Consider the following 17,496-nt stretch of genomic DNA (forward strand, 5'->3'; position numbering starts at 1 on the left):
TGCACCCAAAGCCTAATTGCTTGAAATTGAAAAAAAAAAAGCCAAACATTTTTTTTTTTTTTTTTTCTGTAGGTTCTGTCTTCCAATGCAGATCTTCTGTTCTCTCAGTAGTTCTGGTTGGGTCTTTTCAAATGCAAATGTCCTCACTCAAGTTCTGAGTGGGGCTCAGGTTTTTACCTAATCTACACACAGGGTTTGAAACGAAAGCCTCTGTTTCTGCTGGGTAAATTCTATTTCCCCTTTTAACATATCCAATCACGTATCAGCTGAAGGCGGACTTACACAGTCTCCGTTATCCATACCCCATAATCATTTCTAATATACAACTAGGTAAGAGAACATGCAGTATCCATAGTACATTCAGATAAATACTAATCCAAAACATAATCCTTTTTAAGACATTGCAATTTCATCTTTTCACCTTGATTACCTTCCCATTCTATGTATATGGCCTTGGGCCTTTGGCTGGGTATAACCAAAAGCTCTAGCCTCTGGATCAATTATCTCCTTTAAGAGGTAACACCAACCAAAGTAACCATCTAATAATACAAAATTTCACTTCCCAGGCCCCTTTCTTCTTTCTTTTATGAAGTTCTATGCTTCTATCAGTGTGGGGCCATTGCAACAAATCCCACTGCTTCTGACACCAACTGCTAAAGGGACAGGGAGGCTGCATCTTCTGACCTTCTCTAACTCCACAAGAGGAAGACAGAATCACCATCAGTAGCCCAAGGCCTATCCTTATGAGACCAGACATGCTGCCTCCCTCCAGCCCTTTCATCAGTCCTGACACCAATTCCTCCCACAGCACCCACCACCACTTTGCTAAGTTCAGTAATTCACTGCAGTGGCCACACAGAATCCACAGATTATGGGGTTTCTTAGGAAAGCACCAGGCTACAATTCAAGCTCAGGAACAATGCTCAGTCTCTCTTAGCCCACTGTCTCTCAGCCAGCAGTCTCTCTCAGTCTCTATCCCAGCAGTACGTGTCTTTCTCTCAGCAGTGCATGTCTCTCAGTGTCTCTGTCTTAGCAGTGTGTGTCTCTCAGGAGTGTGTTTCTCTCAGGAGCATGTCTTTCTCAGCCAGCAGTCAGAGAGACTTCCTCTGCCTCTAGAAGGGCTCCTTTTGAGCCTGGCAGAGTGGCCACTAACCAATCCCAACATCAGAATTCTATACACCTGAGAGAGAGAACTTCCCAGAAAATTACTTGGTGCTACACCCAACAGAAATACCCTAGGTGGATAACTTTAGCAATCAGGAGCTACTCAGTTGCTCACAGCAAGTTCTACCATGGAGTTTACGAAGACTTATGGCTAGAAAAGCCACACTATGTAATTTCCTACACCACAATACTCAAATACCCCTGCCTCACAGGGCTCCCTTCTCTTGGGTAAGGAGGAGCAGGAAGATAATCTTTGCTTATTCCTATAGCTTCCCACCCCTCAAGCTAAGGCCTTGTTCTTCTCCTACCTTCTACCTAAAGACTCCTCAAAAGAGAGATCTGTTTCTGCAGCTTCCTCTTGCCTATATATAACCACTTTCTTCCTCCTCAGCCCCGTGTAGAAATTCCCCTTTGAGATCATGCTAATCATCAGAGGCCTTGGCCTTTATCTTTGTTGTTCTCTTTTTCCTCTACAGCGGGTGATACATTGTTGATGTCTCTCTAGCTAAAGCTTTCTTCTACCGTGACTTCTGATGTGACACTATTGTTGTTAGTTGTTGTCAAGTCAGCTCCAACTCATGGCCTCCCCTTGTACAGCAGAGAAAAATGTTGCCTGGTCCTGTGCCATCTTCATGATAGTTGGTATGCTTGTGTCCATTGTTATGGCCACTCTGTATTTTAGAGTTGGAAGGTTAGTGCCTTCCAACCAGAGGGCTTATCTTCTAGCACTGTATCAAACAGTATTCTGTTGTGATCCATGAGGTTTTCATTGGCTAAATTTTGGAAGTGGATAGCTAGGCCTTTATTCCTAGTCTGTCTTAGTCTGGAAACTCCACTGAAACCTGTCCACAAAGGGTAACCCTGTTGGTATTTGAAATACTGGTTGTATTGCTTCCAGCATCATAACAACATGCAGGCCACCACATTATGACAAAGTGGCAGACAGGTGGTGGCCATGATGCTTGATGATGGATTCTCCTTATTGCTCCATTGTGTCTTCCAGTTGTCTCTTCATTCTCCTCTTGTCCTCTAATGGTGGCTGGTCTGTGGCTCTTTGCATTCCCTTCCTCACATAGAGGCTTGGCCTATCACTGGAACAAGGTTAGGAGTTTTGAAGTCTGAAAGGCTGGTCTTATACCTTAGTTCTGTCACTTACTGGTTGGATGACCATGTACATACCACTTATCTGAGCTTGAATTTTCCCAAGTATAAAATGGAGATGATAATAATGCCTACCTTGTAGTGCTGCATGAAGACTAAATGGGATGCAGTAATGTTTACAAAATTCTACTCATTTGCAAACTTGCTTTACAATTTTTGCTGTGCCTGACTACTTGGTTGTTGTTAGTTGCCATTAAGTCAGTTTGGACTCATGGTGACCTTACGTGAATGAAACACTGCTTGATCCTGTGCCATCTTAATGATCATTGGAATGTTTGAGTCATTATTGTGGCCATTGTGTCAGTCCATCTCGTTGAGTATTCCCTGTTTTCACTGACCACCTCTTTAACACCAAACATGATGTCCTTTTTTAGCAACTGATCTTTCCTGATGATTTGTTGCAAGTAAGAGAGTCAAAGTCTCACCATACTCACTTCTGAGGAGCATTCTGGTTGTACTTCTTCTAAGACTGATTTGTTTGTTTTTCTGGCAGACTGTTCTGGTTACCTTGTGCCACTCTGACAAAAATATATCACAAATAGGATGGCCTAAACTATCAGGAGTTTATTCTCTCACAATTTGGAGGCTTTAAGTCCAAGTTCAAAGTGCCAGGCTCTAGGGGCTGGGTGAAAGCCCCTCAACCTTGAGCTTTAGCTCTGCTTCCTGTTCCCGGCCCCTCTGGAGCTAGAGGTATTTTTTTCACTCAGACAGCTGCTGGCTGCTGAGGCTGACAAACCCAAGGTTGACAAGTAAAAAGGCACAGTCTTGATGTTACCAAACCACATGGCAGGCCATTAATTGAAGTCCATTGAAAGTCCCAAGGTTGGCAGAGCATGGCAGGCTGCTGAACAACGGCATGGCTACATGGAGGGTCCAAGCATGCCATAAGCTAGAGACCATTCCCTAAGGCTTATGCTTATTTATGGGAAGCAGACCATATTCCCTAAGGCAGCTTCTCAGCTGCTCACAGTAGATTCCACCATGGAGTTATTACCAGTCTCATCATGGGGAATACTACATCCAGCTGCCCAGCCACTCAACCAGGCCCAGCCAAGTTGACACACAAACTAAACTACCACACAGACCATGATGTATATTCAATATTCTTCAGGGTCTGTCACCCTGGACTTATATGTCTACATAAATGCTCCAGTCTTCAAAAACTATGAGTGAATTTCCACTGTGTGCAAGGTAAAGTCTAAACTTAAAAGTGTAGCATTCAACGAGCCTAAAATTCAGAATAGAGCAATGGTATAGTCACCAAAGTCAGACCACCCATTCATGGTGTGACATTGGGGAAGGTACTGGATGTCCCTGAGCCTTGACTTCTTCTTGTGTAAAAGGAGGCAGTAGGGATGTTGTTAGGATTACAAAAGATCCTGTATGTGAAGCATTTAGGAGCTTTGGTAGCATAGTGCCTAAGGCATTTGACTGCTAACCAGAAGTCTGGAGGTTCAAACCCACCAGCCACTTCTCAGAAGAAAGGTTGGGCAATCTACTTCCATAGTGATACCTCAAGGAGGGGTTGCTATGAATTGGATCTGACTTGACGGCAGTGTGTATGTGAAGCATTTATCAAGGTGCCTAGTACATAGCAAACACTCAGTAAATGGTAGTTGTATTCTGTTGTGTGTGTGTGTGTGTGTGTGTATAACAGATAATTCGTAATCTAGTTATTCTTTCCAATTAAACTTTATACTTTTTCATACTCAGAATTCTGTTTTCAAAGGCTGCTTGTCTCTGCCTTAAAAGCCTTTGTTCAGAAGTCTTGCTAAGCCTTTACTGACTTTTCTTTTTCTCTAAATTTATCAAAATCTTGCACATTCTTCAAGTCCCATTTCAGGTTTTATTTACTCCTAGAAGTCTCTCCTAAGTATAGTCTCTGAGTATAGTTTTGGCTGACTTTCTCAAGAATTGTATTTCGTTTTTTTTTTTTTTAAATACCATTCATTCTGCATTTAATATAAACTGAACTACACTTTTTTCTATTTAAGCTTGTATGTATGTGTCTGTGTCTTGTTTGCTTAAATAGATGAGTTTCTTGATGTGAAGTCCTGTTTGAAGCACTTAAAACAGGAAATGGGAGCACTAGCTGAGGTCCTAACCCTGGTTCTACCACATTAACTGTGTGACCTTGGGCAAGTTACTTAATTTTGATGTGCCTCTGTTTCTTCAACGGCTGAAAGGAGATCATAATAGTACCTAGTTGTTATAAGTTTAAGTAAGTGAATATTTAGCTCCATTAGTTGCCAATTTAATACGTATTAAATTGTTAATATAGTGCTCAGTAAATGTTGTTAGTAGTAGTATTGGTATTATCAGTCCTTATATGTTCTTCTCCCATGCTAGGCACACATTATGCATGTTTAATAAATACATTATTGAGTGGGTGATTATTTTTCCTCCAGTATTCTTTTTGAATTTTCTACTCTTTTTTTTCATTTGCATACATTTTAGCATGAAAAATGGAACATGTCCCTTTGTTTAATTTTGAAGCAAAAAGGAAGTCCCATGGGTTTAGATAGTTTTTATTGACTCAGGTAAGGAAAGATACCAGTTCATTGAGGTAAACTATTTTTTCCTTGATAGTGAATTTGAAAAGGGCTTTATTATAAGATTATTTATGGGCCAAGATGCTGGTGGAGGGGAAGGGCTTATTCTTCTAAATATCTATTTAACAGTGTTGAGATTAGAAAAAAATTCCATTAAATAGAGGAACTATATCAAATTGCATTGGCAGTGCAGGGAGATGCAGTCAGCTGAGGAGGTGAGTTAGACAGACAGGGCTTTCTATGTGCTGCTGCACCCAGGGATTCACTGGGAAACCAAAGAGAAAGATTGCTGGTGCCTGCAAAAGAATAGATGTAACCCAGAAATTGTAATCTGAAATTACCTCTTACGTCCTAGGTGTATCTTTATCTTTAGGGAGCAGTGTTGTCAGTAATTTATTATAATTGCAATAACCAGATCATTAAGCTATGTCTGCAGAGAGCATGGAAAAATACATCTGCCATTTAAGTGACAGTGGGTCAAAGAATATATTAAAACTGTTTTCATCAAGGACCATAACTAGTTTTAGTATAGTTTCCCAGACATGACTTAGGTAGCTTAGCTAAATACACACACACACACACACACACGTACTTTGTCATCCCTTGAGAAAGTCACCCCAACACACTTGGTGGTTTTGGAGTGGCAAATAAACATGAAGATCCTGCGTGGGGAGCTGGTACAGTGATTTTATTTAGATTTTTGGTTGATTTTTTAGCAAAGGCTATTAAACATCTGATCTTGGGATCAGAAGAAAATTTTGACATAGGTTAAAAAACTGGTCTTAAAGACAGGAAGTAACAGCCTAATGGATCTTTCTTTCAGTGGGGATTAGTTAGCAGGGCATTATGAAGTCCTGAGATTGAATGTTTTTAAAGAAATTTTATGATAAAATGACTCTATAATGCAACATCTAAGTTTTTGGATGACTCCTTTTGGCTTTTGCAAAAGCCAAAATCAGTAGGAATTTGTTTGAAGAAGACTAGAGTACCCACATGAACAGATGAAAGTTATAGGTAATAGATAATGCAAAGGAATCAGTAAGTAAACAGGATCAGATTATTGACAGGTTGATTGATGTGATTTAGGAAAGGGCTAGGGATCTGTAGCTTATTTTTAGTGAGATGCTTTAGCCTATAAAGTTCATGACATTCTTGACACTCTCAGTATTGAAAAATGCTGCTCTGCTTACACTAAACACAGTTACAAAAAAACTAAACCAAACTCACTGCCATCAAGTCGATTCCTACTCATAGCGATCCCCTTTGGAGGGTAAATCTTTACAGAAGGAGATTGCCCAGTCTTCCTTCTGCAGAAGTGGCTGGTGAGTTTGAACCGCCAGCCTTCTGGTTAGCAGTCAGATGTCTTAGGCACTACAGCACCAGAGCTCATTAAACACAGTTACAAGACTGGCTTTATATTTAGCCTGAGCAAGCTTCAAATCCCAATCTTTTCTAGGGGCATATAACCTTAGGAAGCTTACCTAGACTAACTGAGCCTCAGTATCTTCACCTGTAAAATGGGTCTAATAGTTCATCTAACTCAGAGATGTTTAAGGGTTGTAAGAGTAAATTAATGTAAAGTACTTAGCAGTGTCTGGAACATGGTAAGAACTCACCAAAAGCTGACTGTAATAGTAACTACATCTGGAATATAGAGTACAGTTCTGTCATCTCAAGATAGAAATTCTGGAAAGAGTCTGGAGAAAGGAAAAACTACCCAGAGTGCCTACATATACTGGGAATGCAATACAATGAAGGTGATAGGTGGAGGGAAGAGGAGAGGGGCGAAAAGAGAAAGAGAGGAAGGGAGAGATGCAAGGTTTTCATTCTGTAGACAATATCTTTTTGAGGACTCATATCTGATAGAGGATCAATGAAAAAGGGGAAGATCCTCAACAAGAAGGATTGGAACAACAGCTGTGACGATGGGCTCCAGCATAACAAGGATTGTGAGGATGGAGCAGGACCTGGCTTGTTCATTCTGTTTTACATAGGGTCACTATGAGTCGGTGCTGACTTGATGGTACCTAACTACAATAACTACAATAGAGAGGTGAAGGCTGAAAGAAGATATTCCCAAAGCTATCAAATTAGGAAAAGTTTATAAAAGCTAAGCATACATTTTTTGTTGTGTTTTGTTTTATTGTTTCTACTGGTTTTAATGGCATATTTAGAAAACTGGAAAGAGGTAAGTTTGGCACATGTAAATAAAATTGTACTATACACAGGTGATGGAAAACCTTATTTTTACAAAGCAAACATGAATTGATTACTTTCTTTTGTCAAATACTCTTTTTTTTTTTTAAATTTTATTTTGTTTTGGGTGAAGATTTACAGAGTAAATTCACTTTTCATACAGCAGTTCACATATACTTTGTCTCATGTCATTGACCAAAATTTACAATGCAACAGCTCCCCTCCCACTTCCTCCCCATAGTTACCTCCTCCCAGTGTCCATCCCTCCATACTCTTCTGCGCCCTGAGCTGTCTCCCTGTGCATAAGCATCCCTTCCTTCTCCCATGATTGTTCTCTCCATGGTGTGTGTCTACTTGAGGTAAATGTTTAACTCACTTGCCTGTTCTTTGTTTGGCTGGAAACCACAGGTGTGTGTTCAATTCCAGACCTGAAGGGCAGCTAGGGGCCATAGTCTCAGTGGTTTCACCAGGCTCTATTGGACCAGCAAACCTGGTCCCCACCTTCTTTTTTTTTTTTTGCCTCCAAATGATTTTGAGTTTTGTTCCACATTGTTCTCCCTCTCTATGCAGGATCTCGTACATCCCTTCCAAGTGGATGACAGTGGTAGCCGGGCACCATCTAGTTCTTCTGGTCTCATAGTTGTATAGGTTGCAGATCAGATGGTGTACCAGTCACTAGGACTGATTGTTTCCATTCATTTGGTTTTCTTCTTTCTTCTTGACGAGGAGACACCCATTGTTGCATCTAGATGGCAGCTTGCTAGCTTTTAAGATCCCAGTCGCTACTCGCCAATTTTGTCAAATACTCTTATTTGTTAAATACATTAAATAATAACAATAGCATTTTCAAAAAAAAAAAAAAAGTGAGATTTGGGGTGGTTAATTTCCTCCATAATTGCCATTACATAGGAGATTCAGAATCCAAACTCAGGGCTTCTGAAACTGTCTCAAGCATCAGATCCCACACACTTATCAAGGAGGTGGCCTAAACAGATTTAACTAAAGTAGATACATTTTAGGATGATGAATCTATAAAATGAGTTATAAAGGGAAACAAGGCATAGTTTAGGAGGAACTTTTGAAGCCTTACAATGGGGAAAACACCCGGACAAAGTGCCTGAGTAGGTATGGAATTCCTTTCCTCCTACTGCAAAGACATAGAAATGTTGCATAAAATATATTTTTAAAATATGTTAAATTTGTAATTAAGCAAAAAGAACCAGAAAGAGAAATTTTTGGGTACCAGAAATATGTAAGAAAGCAACAGCCAAAGCTATTTATGAGAAGCCACAAAGACCCCAGGGACTAGGGCTCTGACTTGCCTGGGAACAAGAGTTAAGGCCACACACCCTATTCATGGCATGGAAGTGGAATTAGGCTCACTAAGTAAAACTGTCAAAGCCCTGTGGAATTGAATGATCCCAGGCTAGTTTTTGAATTATTTTCTCAGTTCAGGGTTTCCACATGAAGAAGTCAGTATAAATTTGGACCCACATACAGGAACAGTGCTGACTTTGGGTTTACTTCTGGAAGGTAGTTGACTATTTCCAGTCATGACATGGGGGTAGGCAATTGCTTCTTCTGTCAGAAGTTGCAGGTAGAGTTTTCTAGTCTGGCTCACCAGTGATGCAGCACTTTCTGAGTTCCCAGTTTTAAGGCTGGCGGTTCAAAGCCACCAGCCACTCCTCGGAAGGAAGGTTGGGCAATCCTACTTCTGTAGTGATACCACCTCGGAAACCCAAGGAGGGGTCTCTATGAGTCAGGGCCGACTCCACGGTATATAACAACAACAAGTAAAACTGGGAACCAAATTTATACTGACTTCTTCATGTGGAAACCCTGAACTGAGAAAATAATTAAAAAACTAGCCTGGAATCATTCAATTCCATAGGGCTTTGGCAGAGGAAACCACAAAAGCAATACTATTTTATATACATACATACATATATATATTATATACATATATTATACTATTTTATATACATATATATAGTATATGTATGTATATAAAACTATTGCTTTTGTGGTTTATATGTATGTATGTGTGTGTGTGTGTGTGTGTATATATATATATATACTTTTTTTTTCCCCCCAACAAAACACCATGGACTTCTTATGAAGATAAGCTCACTAGCAAAAAAAAAAAAACTACAAAGAACTTAAGTATACTTACCACCTTAAAGGCAACCAGCAGAAGCAACAAATAAACTGAAAACTAAATAAAATAGAGAATCTTAAAAGGATTTTAAAATAAGCATGTCTAAACTATTTAAAGATAAAGGAAGGAATGTCATAAGAGAAAAAAGGAAAAACGGGAAAATTTGAAATAGAATCAAATAGAAAAGCCAGAAATGAAAAACATTGCCACTGTGTTAAAAAACAAAAAGACACAAAGCAAAACTAAATGCCTCAACAAATAGGTTAAGTAGACTAGACACAACTGAAGAATGATTTAGTGAATTGCAAGATAGGTCAGAAGAACTCATCTAGAAAGCACTAGAGAGAGCGAATGAAAAATAAAATATGAAAATAAGAAAAGACCCATAAAAGACAGAAAAGGAGAGAATAGAAGTTTCGTGGAAATCAACATGTCTTCTTTTAAAGCATTCTTTGGTCTTTTTGTCAGAGATTTCATGCTGGATTAGGTAAACCTTGGGAAATTTCTCTATTTTTTATTTTCATTTTGGCTATTAGTATCCATAGGAGCTCTGGTAGCATAGTGCTTAAGGCACTTGACTGCTAATCAGAAGCCTGGTGGTTCAAACCCACCAGTCACTCCTTGGAAGGAAGGTTGGGCAATCTACTTCTGTAGTGATACCGCCTCGGAAACCCAAGGAGGAGTTGCTATGAGTTGGGTTCAACTCGATGGCATATAATAACAACAACAATATTAGTATCCATGCTAATTTATGTACAATGGAGCATTATAGTAAGGCCAAAGGCAGACACACCAAGCTTAAAATGCCTGATACTTCCACAGTTTCTGATGAAGGGGCAGCCCTATGTGGATTACCAGCCTTCTCTCTCCAGCACCCAGCCACAACTGCTTGGACAGGGGTGGGCAGGTGGACTTTTGACTCAGGGATAGCTATTCCTATAGGCTTGTCTTGACATGGCCTGATAGGAAAAGATGAGTAAATCAGATTCCATTTCTTAAACATTTGAAGTTGGAAATTAGGTAGTAGGAGAAGCTAAAATTGAAGTTAAAGCTATTTGGGCAATTGGCTATAGAGAGGCCATCATGATTCATATTCAAGTTCAAGTTATGATAGAACAGAAACCATGAGTAAGTGGAAGCTATGAAGTAAAAAAGAGCTATGCAGAGTATACAGAAATAAGTAGATGTAGAAGGCAGGTGGGAGAAAGAGACAGAGAGAGGTCAAGTGTGGCTGAGTGTCATGAATGACAGTCACAGACTCTAGATGCCAAGATTCCCTAGGCTTATATGGGACTCATTTCTAGTTCCATCAGTGCCAAATTATACCACCATTCCTGGGTCTTTGTGGAGCTGGGTGGTTCAACTTTTGCAAGGTTTCTTTGCCTTTGTGTTCTTCCAGTGAGCCCTTCATTAATATAGAAGGCGACATTGAAAAAGTCTTTGTTTATTGAAAATGTCTTTTCTTTTTTAAAAAACTGGACCCTAAAATTATAATTGCTGATGACAATAGAGAATTGCCAAGATCCTGATCATTTTGGGAACAAGTTAAGCATTGAATTTTGATATTCCATTTGTTTTTCCTTTTTTTAAAAAAAAAAAAAATTATTGAGATTTGGGTGAAAGTTTACAGAGCAAACTCACTTTCCATAGAGCAGCTCACATACACATTGTTTCATGACATTGACTGCAGTTTCCCACAATGCAACAACTCCCCTCCTACATCCTCCCCATAGTTACCTCTTCCCTGTGTCCCTTCCTCCCATGCACTCCTGCCTCCAGGGCTGTCTCCCTGTGCATATGTCATTGTTGTTATCATGTGCTGTCAAGTTGGGACCAACCCGACTCATAGCTGCCCCTCCTTGGGTTTCTGAGGCACTATCACTAAGGAAGTAGATTGCCCAGCCTGCCTTCCGAGGAGTGGCTGGTGGGTTTGAACTGCCAACCTTCTGGTTAGCAGTCAAGTGCGTTAGGCACTACGCTACCAGAGGGCATACACAGCCTTTCAATTCTCCCATGATTGTTCTCTCCAAGACTATATCTATCTAATGTAAATGTTCAGCTCATCTGCCTATCTTTTGTTTGGCTGAAAGCCATAGGAGTGGATTCAATTCCAGACCTGAAGGGCAGCTAGGGGCCATAGTCTCAGGGATTCCACCAGGCTCTATCAGACCAACAAACCTGGTCCTTTTTTTTTTTTTTTTGCAATTTTCTTAATGCATTTTATTGAAACATAATTTATGTATAGTGAAATACACAAAACTAAAGTGACATGGGTCAGTGCATTTTTTTTTTATTTTTTACAGTGTTCCTTCCCCTCCCCTCTCACCCCTGACAACCAACAAAGACAATTTCCCTCCATATATAAACCTTTTGAAAATAGTCTTAAGGAACACAGTCTAGATTCAGTTAGGCTATGCGATTTATCTAGGTTACCTTGACTGCATAGGGTTTCCTTCCTAAATTTTCTTAAAGGTCTCTGTGGAGTGGGAGTAGAAGAAGTTGTGGTGTGGAGACTGATGTTAGTTTTTCTCCAGGACAGCTTGCTGGGCTTAGATGCTTACTAGCCTTTTCTCCCCTGCTAGTGTAGAGAGGGAAAAGGGAGTAGCTAAATGAGGTGCTAATAAATAGGAACAGTGCTACAGGTGGATCAGGCAAGTGTTTTCCGGGAGTTGTAGCACTCTGAGAAGTCCATGATGCTACAAATAGTTTGCACTTGGCTTCTAACTGAAAGGTTGGTGGTTCAAACCCACCTGGCAACACTGCAGAAGAAAGGCCCGGTGATCTGGTTTTATACCTAAGAAAACCTGATGGAGCAGTTCTACTCTGTAACACATGGAGTTCGCCGTGAGTTGGAATCAACTCCACAGCAAAGTGTTTGTTTTCTAGCATCATGAAAACTACTCTGGCCAGTAGCCTGATGCCTATGCTGCCATATTTTTGGACTGTGAAGCTAGTGGCTCAGCAACCACGTGCCCTGGGCAAAGGCAAAAATGAGGCATGAAGGCCAGTCTGTCCGTGCACTCTTTAACCTTTTCCTTTCCATTCTTCCTTCAGTCTCGGCACTGCAACTCCAGATATCCGGATCCAGTTATCAGCTTCCTTCCCTGAAACCTAAAGGAGCTTCATTTATTCCATGCTACAGAGAACAAAGGAAATTACAGATAGTAATCTATATAAATGCAAAACACAACCATTGCCATGGAGTCAACCCCTCCTTGGGTTTCCAAGGCAGTATCACTATGGAAGTAGAGTGCCCAATCTTAATATTGTATAGAATTATTTTCCACTCTCTGGGAGAGAAAATTGGCATACCAGTGTCCATGTAAGATGAGAGAAAGTATGAGTTAGTAAACAAACAAACAGAAAACATATTCTCTGGGAAAAGAAAAAGAGTGATTTCAGTTCAAACTTTCCTTTCCTGTTGCCACTAATTATTGGATAACTTTGACTTTGGGAAAGTTATTTTATCTTTCTGTGTCTTAGTTTCTCTATCTGTAAAATAAGGTTAAAAAAATCTTTCATATTGAAAATATTTAGTTGATATTAAAAATATTAATCTTGACCCCTCCACACACATACTGTCACCATATATGTATAGTATCCAACCATTCTGTCTTGATTTCAGATACTGTGTTTACTCTTATCATCAAACCATAAGGCCATATTTGGGGTTCAAAAAATACAGTGACCATAGATATGGGGTTCTAAAGGAAGCAGGAGAAGGGTAAGGAAGGTATACTGTCTTTTCCCTTCATGTACAGAGCATCTGCAGATAGTTACTGTTATGTCTAGGGAGGTTTAGGGTAGAGAGGTACACAAAGCATGTAGTAGCATTGGGTCCTGACCTTCCCAGTCACCTGGGTTCCCTCCTGACCCATTTGCCACATACCTGTGCAGTGGAGGCAGACAAGATTTAACCTGGTTGCCAGGCATTTGGCGGTGGCAGAAATTTGTACCCAAGTGGCCTGTGAGGATGCAGAAGCAACCAGCAAACTCTCCTCTGACCTCCACAGCTCAGAGACCTTGTTTTGAAGTTTGAGAGTAAATCAACTCACAGCCTGGGTTTCTGCCTAAAAGATAAACATTGTGTTGGTCACACACACACACACACACACACACACACACACGCACACACACACACACACACACACAACTCTCCTATTGTTCCTCTTCTCTCCTCTTGCCTCTCTTTTGCCTCTTTCCCCTTCCTCCTCTGAGAGGCTATCTTTCCTGCTTATGTCCCAGGCTGTAGGCAGTTTCACCCCTGGTAGGTAGTGCTTGGGCTGAAGACACACCAGTGTTCTTTTTTCTCTATGTTCTTTCAATTAAAAAACGTCTCCAGACTTCCCTTAGAGGGAGTGAAGGAGTTGCTCTGAGTTCAATGCAGATACAGTGCACTGATTAACCACAGGGAGACATGTATCTTAAAATCCTTGACTTAAAGCCAAGACTCCATGGATCTGAATTATAGTTCTCATTTCTACGTGCTTGTTGAAATCTGCTTTTCCTTTGTTTTTACTTTGATACCTAACTTGAATCCCATGGGAAAATATTTCAAAACAGGACTGTGAAATTTGTAAAACCACACAGATTAAAAATGAATGCCAGGATAGTATATTTGTGTGTGCATGTTTGGGGTGAAGGGAGTACTGCAGAGCAGGGATGGGGTATACACATGGAGTAAAATAGAAAACAGCCTTTTTGAAAGAAGTGTTTCAAACACCAGAATTGTGGGATATTTTGGATGAAGTATGCATGTGCCAGAGAACCCAGCTTTCATTAGAAGTGAACGTGCATAGAGACTTCTCTAGAATCTCAGCAGAATGAGCCCCGTGTGTCTTCTCTGATGTGCACCAGCGGGCATCTCAACACTTGTTCTCTCTTTCAGATCGATGACCCCAGCAGCAGCCTTAAAGAGGTGAGTAATGAAGCTGATGCCATCACCTCAGTGAAAACTCTGGGGAGCAAGCAAGCCCTGAATACAGATTACCTGGATTCTGATTATCAAAGAGGACAGCTGTACCCGTTCTCCTTTAGCAGTGATTCCCAGATGGACACATTCACCCTCACAAATGCAGTTCCGATGACCCTGGCCTTCAGGGAACGGTGGTACATGAATCTCAAGAGCCTAATGGACCGGGCCTTGGCTCCGCAGTGCGGTAATGGGGAAGACCTATACATCATCACCGGCGTGGTGCCCTCAGACCACAAAGTTAAAGACAGAGTGACGCTTCCCGAGTTTGTCTGGCTGGCAGCCTGTTGTGCTGTTCCTGGAGGCTGGGCTATGGGCTTTGTCAAGCATACCCGGAATGGTGATGTTATTGAAGATGTGATGGTGAAGGATCTCGAGAAACTGCTTCCATCTCACCCTCAGCTGTTCCAGAATAACTGTGGTGAAACTGAGCAAGACACAGAGAAAATGAAGAAAATCCTGGAAATGGTTAACCAAGTGCAGGATGAAGAGCGGACAGTGCAATCTAAAGAGAGCTCTGTTCCCTTCTCCAGCACAAGGAATAAAAGGTCTGATCTGTTGCCTCCAGAGGCCCCTGAGGAAAGTAGTAGCCTTTTGGGAAAACTGATGGGCATCATTGCTACCCCATTCATCAAGCTTTTCCAATTAATTTGTTACCTTGTGGTAGAAATCCTAAAGTACACTATCTGTTTCCTGTGGTACATTACCAAGGAGGTGATAAATACCATAGAAAGTTGCCTTTACCGTCTGGGCTCAGCCACCATCTCATACTTCATGGCCATTGGGGAAGAGCTGGTGAGCATTCCCTGGAAGGTGCTTAAGGTAGTGGTCAAGATCATCAGGGCTGTTCTCCGGATCCTTTGTTGTCTGCTGAAGGCTGTTTGCCGTATTCTGGGCATCCCCATCCGAGTCCTTGTGGATGTGGCCACTTTCCCTGTGTATACCATGAGTGCTGTTCCAATTGTGTGTAAGGACATTGCTGTGGGCCTCGGTGGCACTGTCTCTCTGCTCTTTGACACTGCCTTTGGCACCGTGGGTAATCTATTTCAAGTTGTTGTTGGTATCTGCAAACGGATCGGCTACAAGGTTACTTTTGACAATTCTGGGGAGTTATAGAACTAAAATAACTAATAGTGTTCAGTCACAGTGAATTTTATTTTATTTTATTTTTCATAGAGAAATCTGGAATGTTTTGTCTTTACAGTGGGTTTCTGTTGAGTCAGTTACTACCTTAGACCTTTGGTAGGGGTGTCTGCCTCTTTTTGCAAAGGAAGATGGTGCAATTTAAACTTGACCCAAGAGAAATATTCAAGGTAGGATTATGTGTGGGTAATCTGCTATGTACCTCCAGTGATATGTGGAAACTTTCAAGCCATTAGTAATTTCAATTATTTACTCTGATACAGGTGAGCCCTGAGATAATCTGGTGTTCGTTTGTGATAATTAAAAATTACAAGGAAGTAGGGAATTAGAAAGAAGATAACTTTAAACTAAAGGCTTTTTGAGAAAAGAGGAAACAAATCTTACTCCATGTATTAACTCCCTGAGACGAGGCAAAACCGAGTTAATATCTTTGGCCAATTTGTTAGCACTTGCTTCTTTCTGTCCTCAACTCAGCTGAACTTGGTGAAGTGCAGACAATGCCTCTCTATTGAGATAACTTTCTAGGCTGGGATTAGAGTATCTGCTGCAGGCCGTCCCTGGGGCACAAACATCTGATTTATGGACAGCTCAGCAATTTGTGCTTGCCCTTTGATGTTATGTAATTTGCCCTCACTTTGAAATGATTGAACCAACCCCTATTTGCAACAAATCCTCTATCACAATCACCTTCACTTGCTTCATGTGCAGCTTTAAATCACTGAAAAGACTTTGAGCTTTTTCTTGCACTAAAGTAAGGCTAAATAAGGACTCTGTATACCTGGTCCAACTTACCTACAAATTCGGCTTTAAAGACACATGTAAGAACTGATCTTGTTTGTAACCTGGGGACTGCCTGTATCCCTTAGCTTTCCATGATTACTGAGTTAAACTTTGATGCACTTTTCTTTTAAAAAATGATAGACATTTTTGTTGCTCTGTGCTTTGCCACATGTAGCATGACAAAGTGAAAATGCAAGAGCAAAGATTTTTTTGTTCCTTGAACATACAGTCTTCTCAGGTGTAAGGAAGAAAACTCAAGGGTGGGAGCCCTTGGACATCTCCACCCAATCTTGCACTAACTTGTTATATGTTAAAGCTCTAGTTGAGAAGGTTGAGTTCAGAGACCTACACACTGAGCTAATATGAAGAGTATTCATATTCTGCAACATACTAGATCACCTTTTCTTAATATATCAAGCAAGTACCCAATACACTGAACCACTCAAACTTTATCTTTAAATAATTGTTTTAGTATATGTATATGCATATATGTATGGTTGGGCATTCCTACTTCCGTAGTGATACTGCCTTGGAAACCCAAGGAGGGGTCGCTATGAGTCAGGGCCGACTCGATGGCAAATAACAACAACAACAACAATGTGTGTATGTATATGTGTGTGTGTGTGTATATATATATATATATATATGTATATATATATAAGCTACACATAGCACACACAAAATTACCCAGTGATTTTGAGAAAAAAAAAAACTATATATAAAAATACTTAGAGTCATTACCTCTTAGGAAATGATTTTTATAGTGTGTTTGAGACTGGAAATGATAGCTCTCCCATTAAGGCAAGTTCAACTTGAGAGTAATCCCCAATTTTTTTGGTCAAGCACTTGTCCTTTTAAATCTTGCACTGAAAATGGTCACAGGAGAAAGCAGTATCTCCCAAACTTTGCCCTGCCTTCCACAGCTGGGATAGAATCTCCTAGATTTTTTTCTGAGTGTTCTAAAGAGTTGGTGTGAGATAGAAAAGGGCCAAGTATAAACTGCTGACCTTGAGGGTGCAGGCCACCAGTCATCAGAAAGGTTGATGCAAAAATTAGGTATTGAGAAAGGCAAAACATTTAAGGAGAAAATGATGTGTCAACCATTTGCATCAGGTTTGTTGATGAGAACCGTTTGTGTAGTGTGAATCAATTTTGCAGAAAGATAGTTGAATTGGACCCAAAGTAGAACAGCAGCCAAAATAGCAGAGCTGCTATTTTGATGGATATGTGATGCCAAGTTGGGGGGTATGACATTAGATCAGTCCATGATTTGGAGATGTGTAGTAGTTTTATCTAAATAATCTTAAGCAGTATTTTACAAATACTCTGTAAGCATAAAAGTCTGTAGTGGGCCTTCTTTTGTTTCAGCA

The 17,496-nt window shown here is 40.5% G+C and overlaps 1 protein-coding gene across 1 annotated transcript in view; it reads left to right on the forward strand.

Moving 5' to 3' along the window:
* ENDOD1 (endonuclease domain containing 1) overlaps positions 1-15,319 on the forward strand; it is a 53,883-nt gene extending 38,564 nt beyond the window's left edge. Inside the window, exon 2 of the mRNA XM_007938068.2 lies at positions 14,120-15,319. Coding sequence (XP_007936259.1) covers positions 14,120-15,319 — 1,200 coding nt within the window. The remainder of the gene's footprint in view (positions 1-14,119) is intronic.
* The last annotated feature ends 2,177 nt before the right edge of the window (positions 15,320-17,496 follow it).

The sequence above is a fragment of the Orycteropus afer genome, unplaced genomic scaffold, assembly GCF_000298275.1.
Source record: "Orycteropus afer afer isolate SDZICR_OR568_19922 unplaced genomic scaffold, OryAfe1.0 scaffold00047, whole genome shotgun sequence".
NCBI lineage: Eukaryota > Metazoa > Chordata > Mammalia > Tubulidentata > Orycteropodidae > Orycteropus > Orycteropus afer.